Genomic DNA, 18,159 nt, shown 5'->3' with positions numbered 1-18,159 from the left:
AGCAGGTGCCAGCCCTGCCAATTTTGGTTATTACTCTGTAACTGCTGAGTCAGAAATTATAACAGTGGGCATGCGCTCTCAGCCAAATGAACAGCAGCAAAGTCTGTTGTGGCTTGGGATGTTTCTCAGGTCAGTTCTTAGCCATATTCTCCTTTGGATTCCTATTTTATCTGATCTTCACTGGTGAGACTTTGAAGCCATTAAACAAATAGTTAAATGCTTAATTCTTTCTGTGCCAGAGTTCCCAGCCTGCAAAATAGAAAAAGAGACAAAAAGAGAAAATAATTCCTGGGTTTGGGAACTCTTTGGGCAAGGTTTGCATGCTCTTTACGTGTACATCTGGCCTAGTGGGAGCTTCATCTCTCTTGACTATTTTCATGTTACCAGGATGCATATAATAAATAAACAGTTCATGACCATGCTGTTTTTATGCTATAGATCAGCCCATTTGACTCAAAAGTTAAATAATAACGTGAACTTCAGATACTGATACAGATAATAAAGCTCTCAACCAGCATATCTAAGAGCGCTTTACAGAGGTGGTCAGGTACAGTGGTAACTAGTCTGCAGACAAGGCAAACGTGTAATACTCAATGTTCTCTTTCTCAAAATACCACAGACAGGGGTCCATTTGTCCTTATCTCCATCCTTATTGTGCATTGGCTGGGATATAAACTGTTCAAGTGGCAATTTGGTTTTTTTATCAACATCATCTACAGTCCCACAGTAGGGAGGCGGCTGGTAATCTTACATAGATGGCTTTAAAACAAACCTACTGTGTGTCCTCTCAAGAACCTTAAAATGAAAGGAAGGCTCTCCATTACCTTTGGCAGATTTCACTCTGCTGGTAAATTCACTTCTGCATTTGGCCTGTATCCACCATCAGTCTTTGGCAGAAATAGGATCAATTCCATTTGCTGCACCTCTTGGATGGACAGTGCAGGGAAGCATGTGAATATCCATGGAAAAATATCTTTCTAAATGGCTATTTTTATCTTTATTTGAATCAGAATTGTGAAAAATCTCACCACTGTGTTGTCTTTCTAGGCTGCTAATCTAACTAACATGAGCTCAAGAAGTTTGGGGATTAATCCTGCATTTATCTATTATTAGGGGTAGGAGGTAAAGTGTAGATAGATGTGCAGCAGCAGGGAAAGGGACAGCTTCATCTCCTTGTGCAGGCTGGTTCACCTTGGATTGGGGAGGATCCTGGGAGGGAGGAGCTGCTCCTTCCCAGGCAGCAGCAGAGCTCACTTAACTGGGGAAAACCCCCTTGATGTGAGGACACAGTGTGCAGAGACTGGGAGACATGCAACAGGGCTGTAGAAGAGGTGATAACCAGGAAAATCTGAAGGCAGTCAGGGAGCAGACCCACATTCAAGCCTACAAGGGGAATGAAGAAAAGAGACATTTCCTACACATCCTGAGGTTGTTGAGCCCCGGAAGTCACTGCAGGTTGCTGGGCTGAGATCCATTTGAGAGGAATGGACCCACCATGTGAGGACTGCGACAGATCCAGTTACAACCCCTTTACTTTCTGGTCCTGGTCCAGCACATCCATAAGACCCAAGTTTCGTCCACCTAAAAATTACCTCCTGCTAGTGTGCGCTCTGACAAAGTGCAGAACTTGGACTTCAAAGACCTCTGAGTGTTTTTGATGGGGAAGATGGAGGTAGAGCCCCCCTCAAAGCCTGATGCCTCTCACAGTGCAGACAGCCCAGACCGGCTTGCTTTGGGAGTCAAGCCATACTGTCCAGCAGGGACTCAACCTTCCCCAGCACCAACCTGAGAGCCGCCCTGGCACCAGGTGCTGGAGAGGAGGAGTCCATCTTGTTATATGAGAACACCATGTGCCTGGGAAGTGTTGGGAAATGGCTCCGTGCAGCCAAATTTCTGACCACAAAGCCAGACGTTCCCCACTAGGATTGAGTGTAGAAGAGGGAAATCCTGAAAATTACCAGTGGTGCTTTCCAGCTGATAATTTCCACGGTTTAACAGGAATGATGACTGTATCTTTCATCTGGTAGTTTTAACACGCTTCATGGCTTTGGTGCAATAGGAGGAGGAAAGCAGGTGAAATACAGGGTTGAATGGAGTGCTGCTCCACCGATTGCTCATTGGGAGAGTGTGTTGGCCATTGACTAGAGGAGAGGTGCTGGGTTTGGTTAGCGTCTCCAACTACCCACCTCTCCAGTCTGGCAACATGATAATGACACAAAATAATTTATGTTCCTCATTCTTCCCACTTCTGGTAGTGCTCTTCTCTCCTTTCTTCTTTCAGTTTTCCTGCTCTCTGATCCTTTTCTCAAACTTTAATTCTCTCAGTGTTTTCCTCCCTGCACTGCCAGCACTGTCTCCTAATTTCTCCTTTCATGGCAGTTCCCTCTTATCTTCTTTTGAGTCCAAATTACTTTTGTTTAGTACCACCCGGTGTTCTCTCACCAGCTCTATTCTTCCCCTTTATAACCCAAACTCTGTCTTCCCAGGAGGCCTGGCTCATCCCAGCTCTTTGAATTCAATTAATTGATCTTCATCAGCCAGATTGCCGTTGGCAAAGAAACTCAGCACGCTGACTGTCTTTGTGCTTTAACTTCTGTTTTAGCCTCATTTAATTTGTGCCCTTTGCAGCTTACTGAGCCCTAATTACCTCTGCTACCACCTCACCATATTCAATTATAGCCTTCATCTCACTGACCTGACGTCTCTGTCCTCATCAAATCTCACCCCTCTGACTTTGCCCATTACTTTTGTACAAAGTCAGTACCCTCTACAGGGACCTCAGTTCTTCCCATCTCTCACTTCATTTTCTTGACTACTCCCAAGCACGAAGGACATGCTTGCTTTGTGTTTCCCTGCCTTCATGTCTCCTAGCTATTGTGGAGGCCATCAGAGCATGGACGGACCAGTGGCACTCAGACAGTGGCTTCAACCAGTGCACCTTGACCTGGCTTGAGGAAACTTGATCTATACAGCAGCACTTTATAGTAAGGGTAAAAAAACCCTCCCACACCCACTGCCCAGCTGTGATTAACACTTAGATGCTCATACAAAACTATTTAATAAAATTTTCATAACACTTTTCTGGTGAAAGCTATTCCACTGGTGCCTGGGTACCTCCTCTCCTGCTCCTCTCATTCTTCTTACTATTATCTCTTCTCCCACCATCCCATCCCACTGCTGTCAGGTCACGATTTCTAGATATGTCTCTTTCAAATAGCCTAAATTTCCCTCATCCTTCACCCCCTGACCTATTTTTGTTCTGTACCTGCTCTTTTTGTTCTTACCAGCCCATCTATAGCATGGAAGGGAGATGCACACTGGCACAGCATTTCCTTCTCTCACACCTTTGCTGTTCTTCCTCTCTTCATTCAGCTCTGTTTATTCCTGATTTTGTTATCTTCTCTGGAAAGGCCAATGACTTGCTTGTAGCTAAGATCCTTTCCTTTTGCCCATTTCTAATTTTTACCTTTATTTTCATATGCCCTGGCTCCCATGATGGTGATTTCTGTGTGATTTATGGGCTGTTATTTGGAAGTGGGGATGGTTCATCACTTGAAAGACTGTTAGCCACAATACGGAAATGCCCCTGAAGGTTTACTTCTCACTGAGTTGATCCTTCAAAGTGCCTGGGTTTGACCATTTACCTCCTCTCCATCCTTTCTTGCCTCTTGCTCTAAAGCCCCTTCATATGGCTGAATTGGGCTCTGGGTTATGCCCTCAGCTCCGTCCTCCTCTTTCAATAGGTTTCTTGTCAGTGCTTGTATCTCTGTATGTCACCAGAAGCAAACTTTATCTACTGATGCCAATATACCATGGTCTGTGGTGACTCTGTATGTATTAATTCCGCTCATCTCATTAGTGCTTCTTGAAAAAAAAGAATTTCTGTGACTGGTGACTGCTGCCATAGTGCCCCGTGTCAGGGATGTTATGAGAGGAGAAGATCCAGCCATGAGGACCTGCTGCAGGAGCTCCAGCCTATTAAAAAGTGTCCATTTGTATAATTTCCATCTGTTTTTGTAATACATCTCAGAGTTGAGGAGGGTCTAGGATATTACCCTTTCTAGGTTGCATGAGTCTCAAACTCATTGATTAGGTTTCTGATTCCTCGCAAAAGTCTGATTCCCATTTCAGCTCGTTTCTCTGTTAGATGTTGGGCTCTGTCACTGGCCCTAGAGGCTCCACTCCTCTGGTCTGGCTGAAGAGCAGTGCTGGTTTCTCACTGTGCTGATGGTGAGAAGTGGCCATGAGGATGTCTGCATACCACAGGCGTTGTGTTGTAGGTTGTATGTAGAACCCACCTGCCTGGGTCTTTTCCTGTGCACAGGGAGTCAGGGGCCCATGTCCAGCAGCTGACCCCCACCTCAGGGAAGGTCTCCAACAACAACTTTGAGCTTCTCTCTCTCACAGTGAGAGCGATCGCCCTCGGTGGGAGGGTGGGTCCTGAAATCACATGCAAATTCCTCAGTTGCCTGTGCAGTCTCAGATGAGCATTTTCCTGCGAGGGAACAGGCTGTGAGATTTTCCCTGAGTTATTTTCTTACTTGGGGCTTGCTCCAGAGGCAATGAGCAGAATTACTGCTCAATCTCTCACTTGCAAAGGAGTGAAACATAGCATGCCAGGTTCCTCCTCTGACCTTATGTTAGAAGAGAAAGTGCTTTTTAGTATTTTTTCTTTTTGACAAGACCGTACTCCTTTGTCTCCATGTTCTTCCTGAACATTAAGCTCCTATTGCAATCCCCTTACTAACCACAAAAGTCCTTTTTTCGTTTCTTCACTCTGCTGTGCTATTAGAGAGATACAGGAGAATAAAACAAAAGAAAGCGTAAATTTGGAAAATACACAGCTGTTTTGATTATCTGGTTGCTTTCTTGAAAATACTATTTCTGTGTAGAGTACTGGGTTTTTTTAATCAGAGGAGAACTTTCTGCTTTCACCGCTCATTGACGGTACACACAGGTACAATAATATGACAGCAGAGCTGCAGGTATGCTCAGATTCCCATTTATCCCAAAGCTTCGCATGAAAGCTAAGTATTACGAGGTCATTGAGCGAGGCTCTTTCTAAGGCTCCCAGGGCAGACAGTCTGAACCCAATCCCCTCCCAGGGCACAGTGAAATGAGATCTTCACCTTTATTGCAGTATTTATCCCAAGGCATCGGAGGGCAACAACAGAGCTTAATACTGTAAGGTATCACAGTAGCATTTTTTGTCACGTCCGACTTATGTCTCAGCTTTGCTTCAATTTACTTACCTTTAAATTCAGTGTATTTATACTTCAAATATGTACTGTGGCTATTTCTGCCTGGTAAAAAATAGATAATGTGTGTGCTTACAGTTTCTCATAAATGTGTATAGAAACACATTATGAGGGTCAGTTTTTCAGCAGATACAAACCAGCCTTGGTTCATTAACGTGTTTGTAATATCAGCCAACTTCCACTGCTTAGAGATATTTATAGCCATTTCCCCCTTTATACAATGCATGGGTGTCAAGGCTGCAGTTACCAATAAAACAGTGAAGAATTGGGTCAAACGAGAGTGGCCGCACCAGCTGCAAGATGAATAAAGTATTTAAAAACAGTGGTGGTGTTATAGGTCCCAAATGACGTATCAGTTGGTGAGTGTTAAGTGTGTGGGCTTGGGAGCTTGGTGTATGGAAGGAGGGATTTGGAATTTTACTGCCTGTTTCCTTATGGACGTGCTGTAAGGGAAGCAGAATGATGCAATGACGATGGCACTGGGTGCTTTACCCAAGGTATGGTGCAATTTGGGGCATATCCTTCACCTAACCACAGTCTTTCCTCACTGTGGTGAAATAAAGATACTGCTCCTCTTCTCTGTACTGAGGACCTTAGAGAAAAGCAGCTTTAATTTTTTGGCATAAAGCCCTCATTGAGAAAGACAGGCTGTATCTGTACTGATGCATTGCCTGTGAGGGCGAACACCAGAGCTCTTCTGTTTTGGTGATGAGTCGTAAGCACTCCTGCCAACTTTTGAGTTCCCTGGAGGAACAGGTAGAGGCTAATCTCTGTGACTTCCACGAACTTTTGCAAAACCTGCTCCTTTTCTAGCCTGCCTAATGGAGGCTCCTCCTTGCTGTCGTGAAAGACAATTTTACGTGTAATGCGCTTTCGTCCCCCCCACACTCCTCCTGGCAATTTTCTTCCAAAGCAATTTCAGAGTGGTAATTTGGGAAGTCATGCCTTAAGTTTCCAATTCCTCTGTTGACAGACCTCTTTTAGAGTCCAGGTCACTCCTTTAATGGCAATTCACCTTTTGCCACCCTGAGCAAAAAGGTTTACTACTTCATAAATTTAAAGTAGGCTCAAAATAACACCTTCTGTTCTGATGTGCTGGTAGAGCTACAGCAGTAAAACACAGCAGCAAACCCTATCTTCCATCCTTCGGAGCAGGCGGAGGGGTGTTTCTTACCTTTTGGGACATCATCTGCATTTTAGGTATATCTGTCATGCCTTCAGACCGTTGCTGCACTTTGTGCCCTGTTTCCTTTTAGGGTGGATGCATGGGAGGGGAGTGCAGATGGCAAAGGGTGTGCTGAGCGTGGAGGTTAACTGCTGAGCTTTAGCTGGGAGCATTAGCTGCATATTGCTCTGGTGCTCAGGCTGGAGTGAGGAGCAGATGAGGAAAGTGAGAGTTTGGAGATGCTAAGGATCAAATGTAAGGAAGGGAAGTTTTTATCAAGCCAGGAACACGGTCCTCCATGCAGAGTCTCTCCTGGAGAGCATTGCACAGGAAAAGGGACTGTAAGCAGAGTGAGAAAAATAGCTTTATTTTTGAATGGAAGACCTTAAGGAAGCTATGAAAGCCACTCATGAGTGAGAAGAAAACAGTTCAGTCCATTTTTGATACCTGTATTAATGATCTGTGCCTGACTAAGTCTTGGGACCAGGCAGTGATTCATTCTTGCTTTTGTGCTTGGAAGGGTACAAGGACCTGAGAGCCAAGACCCCATTACTCAAGATTTCCTGTGGCTAAAAGACAGCTTCATCCAAGCAGGCAAGATCTGGGACATTCCTGCATCTCTCATTGACTTTCCATGTCCTGTGTTCAGCTGATAGGACTTAGGGTGGCACCACCATGTGCACAGAGACGAGTTCCCAGTGCCTTCTCTGGTCTCCTTCCCTGGCTTCTGTTTGCAGATAACTTAGTACCAAGGGGTTACTAATTCGGTTTAGAGCTTGTTCCTGCTTTTCCAGTGTTGCTGCCAATAACGACTGAACAAACTTAAAGGCTAACCTGCAATGAATGAGGCTTGCTAAAGAATAATTCACCAACTTCCCAGGATCGTACCTCGCTGAGACATTTCTTGTCCTCAGGGAAAATGAAGATTTACGTGGCTGGTGCTAGAATTGGATAGAGGGCACAGTCTGTAGCTCCTCATCTTCCTGGGAGCTTTTGTCTAGGACCACTGGTAATTTCTCCAAGGTTGATGATGTTGAAAATTAATAATTCCCCACTTGAATTAATTAATGTATTTCAATTGTCTTAGTATTAGGAATGTAATGAAGAAAAAATGGATGTGGGAGAGGAGAACCCAATTAAAATGTAATTATTTCATTCACTTCACAATCTTGCATTAGTGAATCTGTGAAAAGGAGCTTTTATAATTAAAAACAAAAGTAGGTTTGATGATGACCACCACCACATTGGGAGTCCATCTATATTACAACCAAAAGAAACTCAAGACATCTGCATTTGGAAAGAACATTCGCTACGTACCACTTCTTTCTGACTTGCTAAGAGTTTATTAATCATTTACATGTGAACAGAAAAAGCCAGTCAAAAGAAGAAAATATGTAATGATCTTTTACCACCATTTCTAATACTGGAAATATGTAATGCATCATGGTGGGGACCCTCCTCCAGCATGGTAAGGTTTATAAGCTTGATGAAATGCCTACTAACTACCTACTAACTAAATTCCATCTGTTCAAAATTCTCCAGGAAGCACTGTATCGCACTAGATTTTGGCAAACTGTTATATGAGGTTCAGCCCCTTATTAGCATTTTAATTGCTGGCTGATTGCTTTTATGTTGCAAAACTCAGTTCACAACAGTATGTAAGTTGCAATTAGTTTTTACTATGTGATTCATTAGTTCCCATAAAGCATGTCGTGCTTCAACATTTGGAAGGTAATATGCTAGAAACATTAGCGCTCAGCATTAAAAAGTGTGGAGTGGCATTGAAAATGTACTAGTCCTGCCTTTCACAAACACATCGCCCGCATTTGTTGGCAGGCCATATTCTCTCAAATGAGATTTAGCTGACAGCTGCAGATAAAATTGTTTCACAGTGACAGGTTTTCCATGTAAACAGCATCTTGGTCCTGCAGTCTGTTCCGTATGGGTCTACATCTGCCTGGGATTTGACCAAAGTCGGCGGAATGGACACAGGTGTGAGAGTTTCCTTTATGAGAGTTTGGCTGCTGAGCTCAGCCTGGTTTGTGATATTCCTCCGGGGAAGTTTCTGACATCTTTTTCATGCCTCAAGAACTGCACACTTCTTTTGGAGGTGCTCTCTTGTTCACATTGCTTGTGATGGGGAGGATGTGTACGTTTAAGTTACATTAATCAGTTCTGCCCTGAGAAAGGGGGACAAATTAAACAGCATCTTTAAAACTTTCTGAACTCTATCGTCCCATATTCCTTAGGCAAAACAGTGGGTATTTTGACTGGGTTAAGAACCAGCCAATAATTATTGGCTCCGTTCTGGTAAGAACTGAGGTTCATTTTGCCTTGTTCCATCTCTTTTGGAAATTGTCTCTGGCAGAAAATTTCAACAAATAATGCATGAGGATCAACGAGTTTTCCACTGGTACGTATGACAACTTTTTGAGTATCCATGTCAATCACATGTTATTTTAATCTTCCCTGTCTGGATGAAACTACCCTGGAAAGGTTATTCTGCATGTGGGTGCTGGCAATCCAAACTGTAAACCCAGGTTGTGAATGGTCCGTCTGGGCGGTGGTGTGGTGTCTGCTGTGCCACACCATACATCGTACTTCAGGACTCACTGTTAGTTCCTCACTGAAAGTGTAAAGGTCAAAATGTAGCTTATCCTTTTGACAGGGTATTTGAATTTTTCAAGACTGATGAATAAAGAATGGATGCAAAGAACAATAGTTGAAAAATCTTCCCTCTGGGCAATTTCCCACAGGATTTTCTAGGTTTTCTTTCTTCTGTTTTCACAAAAACCCCTGAAGATTTGAAGTCAAACTTTGTCCCTGTTGGTTGCCAGAAGTTTTACATTGGGAGCATTTGCCCAGGGAAGAAAAATACTGCTTATTCCTACAGAAATATACTTAAGTCAAACTAAACTGGTACATTTGTAATTTCATAACAAATTAGCTAAAATACAAACTTTCAAGACTTCACTTCAGACTGTATCAACTCAATTTTCCAGCGTATGCTTTACACCTGTAGGAGTCAAAAGCACCTGCAGCTGTTCAGTCTTCCCCATTGATTTGGAATAAGTGGCAGCTGCCTCCTAGCCCTGATTTTGATCTCTTGGTTTAAGCATCTTGCTGCTCACACCAAACTGTAATGCAAAATGTGGTCTATGCTGGATGATTTTAGATGCATGTTCTAGTTATATGTTGATAACTCTGGTTTTGGAGTAAGAGTGTCTTTGTTTCTTTTAGCTTAAGCTGTTGTGTTGGGTTTGCGTGGCAAGGTTTTGGTAGCGGGGGGGCTACAGGTGAGAAGCTTCTAGAAGCTTCCCCTGTGTCTGATAGAGCCAATGCCAGCCGGCTCCAAGACGGGCCCGCCGCTGGCCAAGGCCAAGCCAATCAGCGCCTCTGTGATAACATATTTAAGAAGAAGAAGAAGAAGAAAAACACTTAAAGAGAGAGAGCTTTTGCAGCCAGAGAGAGAGGAGTGAGAAGATGTAAGAAACTCTGCAGACACCAAGGTCAGTGCAGAAGGAGGGGGAGGAGGAGCTCCAGACACCAGAGCAGAGATCCCCCTGCAGCCTGTGGTGAAGGCCATGGTGAAGCAGGCTGTCCCCCTGCAGCCCATGGAGGAAGGATGAGGGGGTGTAGAGATTCCACCTGCAGCCCATGGAGGACCCCATGCCGGAGCAGGTGGAGGCACCTGAAGGAGGCTGTGGCCCCGTGGGAAGCCCATGCTGGAGCAAGTTCCAGGCCGGACCGGTGGACCCATGAAGAGGGGAGCCCACGCCAGGGCAGGTTTGCTGGCAGGACTTGTGACCTCGTGGGGGACCCACGCTGGAGCAGTTTGCTCCTGAAGGTCTGCACCCCGTGAGAGGGACTCCATGCTGGAGCAGGGGAACGATGAGAGGAGTCCTCCCCCTGAGGAGGGAGAAGCGGCAGAAACACCGTGAGATGAACTGACCGTAACCCCCACTCCCCGTCCCCCTGTGCTGCTGAGGGGGGGAAGGTTGAAGCTGGGAGTGAAGTTGAGCCTGGGAAGATGGGAGGGGTGGGTGGAGGTGTTTTTAAGAGTTGATTTTATCTCTCATTCCTCTACTCTGTTTTGCCTAGTAATAAATCAGATGAATTCCCTCTCTAAGTTTGGTCTGTTTTGCTCATGACAACAATTAGTGAGTGATCTCTCCCTGTCCTTATCTCGACCCACAAGCGTTTCGTTATGCCTTTTCTCCCCTGTCTAGTGAATGAGGGGAGTGAGAGAGCAGCTCTGGTGGGCACCTGGCCTCCAACCAGGGTCAACCCACCACAGCTGTGCAATGTGATCTCTGTTGTGCTAGAATGACTACTGAGAATGTGAATGCAGTGGTTGGATGTACTGATGCAGCAGGTTGAAAAGCAGGTGAGATGGATGACTCCAAAGGTTTTGTGTTAGGTGTGAGTCAGAAACTCAAGATTTACAGTTCTTTTAATGTTTTTGCTGCCTTGAAAGTGAAAACCATAGGAGCTGTACTGACAGCAGCGGAGGTAACACCGAAGTGGGAAAGATGGAAATGCTGCCTTTCCCTATTTTTATGGTTTATGGTGTATGGAGCCCAACCAGCCAAAACCTTCACTGGTCTTGGTTGGTAATCACTGTTGGTCTGCTGTGCCAGCAGTGCCCATGAATAATTTCTGTTTGAGTTTTTGTGGAGTGAGAGCATGTAGGATTTCCTGAATATGGGCTTGCCTTGCTCAGGTTAGAGGACCAAGTCCCACTTGACTGGCATAAATCCGCTGCTCTGATGGCAGTGAAATATGAGTGACTGTCCTGTGGGGCTGTATTTGAATCATAGAATCATTAAGGTTGGAAAAGACCTCTAAGATCAAGTCCATCTGTCAACCCAGCACCACCATGCCTACTAAGCCATGTCCCGATGTGCCATGTCTACGCGTTTTTTGAACACCTCCAGGGATGGTGACTCCACCACCTCTCTGGGCAGCCCGTTCCGATGCTTGACCAGTCTTTTGGTGAAGAAATTTCTCCTAATATCCAATCTAAACCTCCTCTGACACAACTTGAGGCTGTTTCTTCTTGTCCTATCGCTAGTTACTTGGGAGAAGAGACCAACACCCACCTGGTTACAACCAGGTACTTGTAGGGAGCAATAAGATTTGGTGTATTTGAAGTCTTGCTCCAAATGTATGTGTGTGTGAAGTGATGGTCAGAGAAATGAGGAGCACCATTTGCTCTGCTGATCCACTCACTGCTGCTAGTACTGCGATGAACTGGTGAGGTTTTGTAAAAGTTTGTTCTTTCAGTGGGAAGGTGGAAATACGTGGGCAGGGTGGAGCAGGTAGTGTATGTAGGGGAAGTGAAAGTGATGGGCGGAGGTTTGAACGGTGCAAATACTTTAGTGTCTGCGATGGAGGAAAGTGGGCACTGAGTCTACTGAACTGCTGGCCTGTCTAGTTGCCCTGGATTTCATCATGTAAGTGTTAGCCAAACTCTGCTTGGGATGGTGGTTATCAATACCCAGCAGAGCCGGTCTCCAGGAGCGTGGCTAAAACTCTTGCGTATCATGAAGACGTAACCATAAGGACGTAACTCCCTTGTAGATACTCCTCTGTTGTAGTGAAAATATTTTTTTTCAGTACAGCTTAACCTGGTTAAAATGACAAGCTAAGCTGGAAAAAAGGCCATGTTATGCTACAGTAGGTGTGTCTATGGGGTGTATGAGTATAACTGTAAGTAACTGAGAATGACACGGTGCATTATAGTGATCAAACTTTACTGCAGAAGCAAATCCTTAAGCTGGGGTTGGTAATGTCTTTGTTGGACAGCATGGCAGGAAAGGAGAATTTTCCATGGTCATTTTTTATGTGTTAGATGTAAAGGAAAATGCTGATTCCTTTGTTGTATGAATTTACATTCAAGAAATAAGTAAATTAAGATTTTTCTCTAAATGCAAAATTATTCTTCTCCTTTTTAACTCTTTCCCAAACATTTTTTTTGGTGGTGGAGGGTTTGATGGGAGGGTTGTCAAAATTTCCATGTTTCTTCCCAGCACTGTTGATCTGTGGTGGATTTACGGTCCTCTGTAATCTGTCCTGAATTCATTATATGCATCTTCAGATGGGAAGCTGCCCCTTAATAAGCTAAAATGGAAAGGTGTATTTACATGTTAGGCGCTTCTTTGTCTGCTGGAAGCTCAGAAGTGTCTAAACTCACTAATTCATTGAACTGAGAGGTGTTTCATTTCAGAGACTTGTTCCTTCTCTGGCTGCTGTTCGAGCTGACCTCAGACTCCCTTTGTGGGGATGAGGAAGATGTTTGGAGATAAGGCATTTGCTTTGTGCCACCGAAGGGGAGAAAAAAGGAGCAAAAGCTGATGATAACATAGGTCTTGGTACATATGGCAGCCCAGTGCTGCTGATATTTCCAGCTTGCTTCTTTTCTTCTTTTTTTGCAAGCACAAGCTGTAGGTGGGAGAAGTTGACTGGAGGTGGCAGAGGCATCTTGTGTGAGTCTGTGCTCCCTTTAGCATCCCCCCCACATCACTGGCAGTGTTAGCCAGCACTGCTGCTTCTGTGAGACTTCTGATGGTGAGATGGCGGTTTGCTGAAAACTTTCTGGATGCCCAGAAATCCTGGAGAGACACAGATTTTCTATTTCACTGTGCCTTATGGATTGTTTTTCAAATGTTGTTTATTCTGGTGGACAGATGAAAAGCTTAACTTCTTTGTGACTCGATATTTAAATCGTATGGCATTGCGAGGGTGGAGGAGTATTCGTAGTCCAGCTTTGCAACTGGAAAGTGGGTGCAAAATTCTGTGTATGGGAGAAGAAAATTTGCTTCTGACTTGGATGCCTGTGTGGGCTGAGGGAGAGGAGATTAAGGCAAGCCTGGGGTCAGCCTGGCACGGGTGCAAGGGAGCGTGTCTGGTGTCTGCTTCGCTCCTCAAGGCCGTGCCAGGTGAAAGGAGTGCACACATCTTCAGTATTTCAGTGTAATGGAAAAATTCAGTGTAACAGGCAGCCGAATGCTCACAGGAGCTAGCAGAAAGCCCCTGCTCTCCTGGAGGAAACGGGAGCAGAGGAAACTGTACCTTTAAGGAGACACCTTATGTAGAAATGTCAGATCAAAGCTGGTGTAAAGAAAAAAACCAAACCCACACTTGTAGCTTTGGAGTTAGACCAGCCATATGCTCCAAGATGCCCTGGCAGTGTCTGGTGATAGCAAAAACTCATGGTAAGACAAAAATAAAAATATGGCAGTCACTTCCAACCTTGCAAACTAGCTGATCTCAATACTACAGCAGATCAATTAACAGTTGATTTATTTATACATCTCTTTCTCTGGCATACCCGGCCTCCATCTCTGGAAAAGCAAAACATTTCTGTGTTTGCAGCATGTAGGAGTTGATGTGTCAGTGGAGCTGCTCAGCATGTTAGTTAAGTGCAAAATAATTTTGTGTATTTTACTAAATGCAATTCATCAGAAGCTGCTCAGATTAACTGTGTAGAGCTACACTGAACACAATGGCATCTGCAGATAAAAAATGACAAATGATGATATTACTCCTGCTCTGTGATTCACTGGGAAGAACTCAGAAGCCAAGTATCTTTTTTTCTTCAAACAAATTATTCAGTGAAGACTGAACAGTGACTATAAAACAACAAAAACACAATGGCTTTAAATATTGTTGTACATAAAATCTAATTTATATGGTATTAAAGGCTTTTCTTTGGACTACAAATCATCTTTGGAAAATGCTGTCTTCTAAACGGTTCATCAGACACATCTCAAATACTTTTATGATTATTAGTAAATGGAATTAGAGCACCTTGTAGTAGTTTTATTACATTTTGCACAGTCATAATGGATTACAAAGAGGCTCACACTGCTGTAGTTCAGGCTGCATAGCAGCTTCTAATTCAATACACATTTTTCATAGGTTCTTTGCTTTTTGGGAAGATATACCACTTTGCTCTGAAATGATCCTTGCCTGATCTCAGCTGAAAGTGGGAGCAGTGGAACTCAGCTGCCTAGGTTCATTAAGAAATCCCATTAGGTGTGTAAATGCCTGGCCTTTACCACCTGTTTTTGTTTCTTGCATTATCTGGCAATTAAAGGGGATCTGCTGCACCTCACTGAGCCATTAACAAGGTAGAAGACAGGGAGGAGTAATGGTGAGTGTTGGTTGAGTAGGGTTTATGTAATCTTGCTCCCTAAGCTCCCATGATACGCAGTGGTCCCAAGGGGGTGACTCCAGACCTGCACCCTTCTGGGATGGCAGCTGGTGGCCAGACGTGATAACCCTCAGTGCTCAAAATGGTGCTGCGCTCCTATGTTTATGGGAACGAATCTAGCCCTCTGTCTGCAGCTAAGCTAGTCAATGTAGGCCAGGCTGGAGAGAAATAAATATGTTTAAGGCATGAGTCATTTTGGTTTAGATGTCTACTTTGTGGCGTGTTAGCCTGCAACGTGAATGTCTTCATTAGTTATATAGATAGACAGGTAGCTTGGATGGATGCGTGCATTTGGTTAGATGAAACCAATGTGTTTAATGTAAATTAGTTCTGTGGGCTTTTACAGCAACAACACAGAAAGAGAGAGTGATTTGTCCTACCTTTCTTGGAAACCTTCCCATGGGATGAATTGGTATCTAGAGATGTTCTCCACTGACTGCAGAGAAATCCTGAGTGTCCTCTTTAGACAGAATAGGTAACCTGTAGCCAGATCAGGTCAAATGGGGTGAATTCTAGCTTTACAGGGCTGAAGAAAGATTTCTGCTGCCTGAGTTTGCAAGTTTTATCCAACTACTTACCATGTAGTAAAAGATACTATTTCCTCCAGAACTTGTGTATTTTTGTCCTTTAATCACCATAGTTACGGCACCATGACTCTAGAAACTGGTCTTGACTTCTTAGATATTTTTGAAAATAAAAGCCATTACCCAAGTAGTATAGTATCTTATCCTGGTAGTGATGACAGGCCCTAAATACTATTGGTAGGACAGTTCTTGCAGCTCCCATGTTTTTTTCTATTCACAAGAGGACTTGCATGTATGCTAGATGTGTGTTGAAGTTAAGCACAGAGATAAGTGCTTTGCTGAACAGGGATTGATTAAAATACATGCTTTGGGGCCTTAGTTAATTATGTGTCAGGGGCTGCATAATTGGCAGTATACTGAAGACATCTAATAGCTTTCTTCTGATAAATCTGTACATACACAGTGGTCCTGAACTGTAATTTAGCATGATAATGCCAGCTTCATCAAAGCCCGTGGAAAAAGCAGAAGGACATTTGGATCTCTGAGTCTTTGTGAGCTGAGTGAATTAGTAATTGCAGTCTCTGATCTGATAAAAAGCAGTTTCAGTGTATTTTTCCACCGCAACAGCTTCTTGCTTGAATGGAATTGAGGAGCCCCTGCACAGCTGGCAGATGCTGAGCTTCCCCAGGTAATAAGGTAAGTTTTCAGCCACGAGTCAGAGTCATGCTGACGAACAGTGGCACAAGATAAATTCACTGCATAACTTACAGAGATCATAATGCCTTAAATAAGTTTTAAACAGTAGTCCAGTGCCTGATGTGCAGGATGCTTACTATTTTTTGGGTATAGTAAAAGATATGAAACCATTTCTGAGCCTTCTGCTCCGTATTTTCAGGGTCACTAGAAAACTACTATACTAACAGCAGCAATAGAGCCTCACAAAATGTGCGTATTTAGTAAGCACCTTTCCTTCTGTCTGTTTTCTTCCTCTCTTGTAATACAGAGAGAAAAAGAAAAACTCTTGCGCTATCAGAGTGCAGGCATGTGTTGATGCCCGCACCAAATACAAGCAGAAAGAGGCAGGGGAGGGACCTTTGAGGAAGGTGCAAGCTGTGATCCGAAGGTTGCATGGGTCAGCTCTCCAAATAAGAGTCCTGGATGTAACTGCTGATTTGTCATTTCTCTCCATGGACAGGGCTTGCAGCGTCTCTCCCCTGCTGCTGGCTGTCTGCTCTGTTCTGCAGGGCAGCTCTAATGTCTATACGCTGGTGTGATCCTTGCCGAAGAAAGCCCAAAGACTTGTAAGATGTGTTGTGTTGGGGAAGAAATGTGTTTTTCTTTGCAACTGAGATGGCATTGATGTCTATGTTTGAGTTTTCCCATGTGGTTCTGGGGCTCAGCATGTGCTGTGTTGCGTAGTGCAGGGAAATAAGCCTGCGCGATATTCACGCTCCTGTGGCAAGTCCCATAGGACAGTGGTTTTCAGCCAGGGAGCCAGGTGGGTCCAAGGTCCTCTCTACCTCTAAGAGCCTGCAAGAAGCAGACAGGTGAAGCAAGAAGTCATGAGGATGTTTAAATTTTCCAGACAAGAGAAGCTTTTGACAGTCACGATAAAAGCAGGAAATGGTTGTTCTGAAGGATAACTTGCTACCTCTACCAGCCAGTGCTTCACAGCTTGTGGGAAGGATGGGTCTGCCCAGCCTGAGGCCCATCTGTGGATATTTGTCATGGAGTTCATCCCGCCAGCTCATATTCAGGGCCTTGTTAAGAATGTTTTTTCCATTGGGGGGAGAGCTGATGACTTGAGCAGATATTTCTTTTCTGTTCATTTACAAGAAATACTAAAAACCAAGTCCTGTTCCCCTAAAGGTTATAGAAGTATGCAGTAGGGGAGGGTTTTACTTCTAGCAATTTCTTATTCTGCAGCAATCCATCCACGATATGGTCTCTTTCCTCACTCAAGATTATGGGAAAAATATTTGGCTTCTTTTCAATAAATCTGAAGGCCATTGAGTAGTGAGGGATTAGGTTTACATGGGGGATCTATGTGTCATCACAAAACAAGGGGAGCAGGAGAGTTTGTCTTGTGCATATCTAAGTCCTACAGTGCAAATATTTTTCTGCGAGAGTGGAGATCCAAAAATCAATGCTCCACTCTAAATCTGGCAGAAGGGATGTTTTATCAGGTCTTCTCCTGTGTAGGGAAGGACCCTTCCTGCTAAGCTGAACTAAGCTTTTCAGAACTGAAAAGTCACCTGTAACACACCAAACCTGCCACAGCATCTCTTTTCTGACATGTGCAACTGTAATCCACTCAAACACCCTTTCTCATATTTCTACAATGAATATTCTTTTTGGTCTTCCCGCTCCTTGCTCAGGCCTTCAGGAAGATCAGTGCTGTGCATGGTGGCTTCTCAGTTTTGAACTTCAGGGCTCCATGCATGAACAACGTAGTACCAGGGTCAGAGGTACTGAAAGTCTACATCTGTAATAAGAATTGTGAATGGCCTTCACCTTAGAAACACTCGTATTTACCACCAACCATACCTTGTATATTGGTATTGATGTTGAGAGCTTCTGGGGATGTAGAAAGCATTGGGTTTTTTTTTTGGGGGGGGAACCAAAACAAAAAAAGCCATAACACTCAACCCCCCCCCCCCCCCCCCCCCAGCAACATCTTCTTGAAAACGGATATATCACATTGCTAGGATTTACTTAGAGCACTTTGAGTCACGACTGACCAGATGAGCCACTGCTTGATGTGACCTTACACTGTCAGAGGCCAAGGAGATCTGCCTGCAGGCCATTTACTAATAAAAGCATCCTTGGATGCTCCTGCTTGCCTCTGAAGGCATGAGCACAGGCTCAGGAGAAGCTGAGACTTCCTGAGTGGTGACCTAGAAGACATGAGAATATCTGGACATGTTCACTGTTGAGCTAATAGGGCTGTAGTATCTTCAGCTGCTGCACGCTATGTGTTGTGCAATGGGAAGG

The 18,159-nt window shown here is 44.2% G+C and overlaps 1 protein-coding gene across 1 annotated transcript in view; it reads left to right on the top strand.

The window, feature by feature from the left end:
* Window positions 1-15,819, top strand: part of ACTR3B (actin related protein 3B) — an 88,437-nt gene extending 72,618 nt beyond the window's left edge. The window contains exon 10 of the mRNA XM_054818792.1: window positions 15,793-15,819. Within this exon, the coding sequence (XP_054674767.1) occupies window positions 15,793-15,804 (12 nt within the window). The 3' untranslated portion in view covers window positions 15,805-15,819. The remainder of the gene's footprint in view (window positions 1-15,792) is intronic.
* The last annotated feature ends 2,340 nt before the right edge of the window (window positions 15,820-18,159 follow it).

Source organism: Grus americana, chromosome 2 (assembly GCF_028858705.1).
Source record: "Grus americana isolate bGruAme1 chromosome 2, bGruAme1.mat, whole genome shotgun sequence".
NCBI lineage: Eukaryota > Metazoa > Chordata > Aves > Gruiformes > Gruidae > Grus > Grus americana.
The sequence above is the reverse complement of the archived record's forward strand: the minus strand, read 5'-3'. Positions and strand labels throughout refer to the sequence as shown.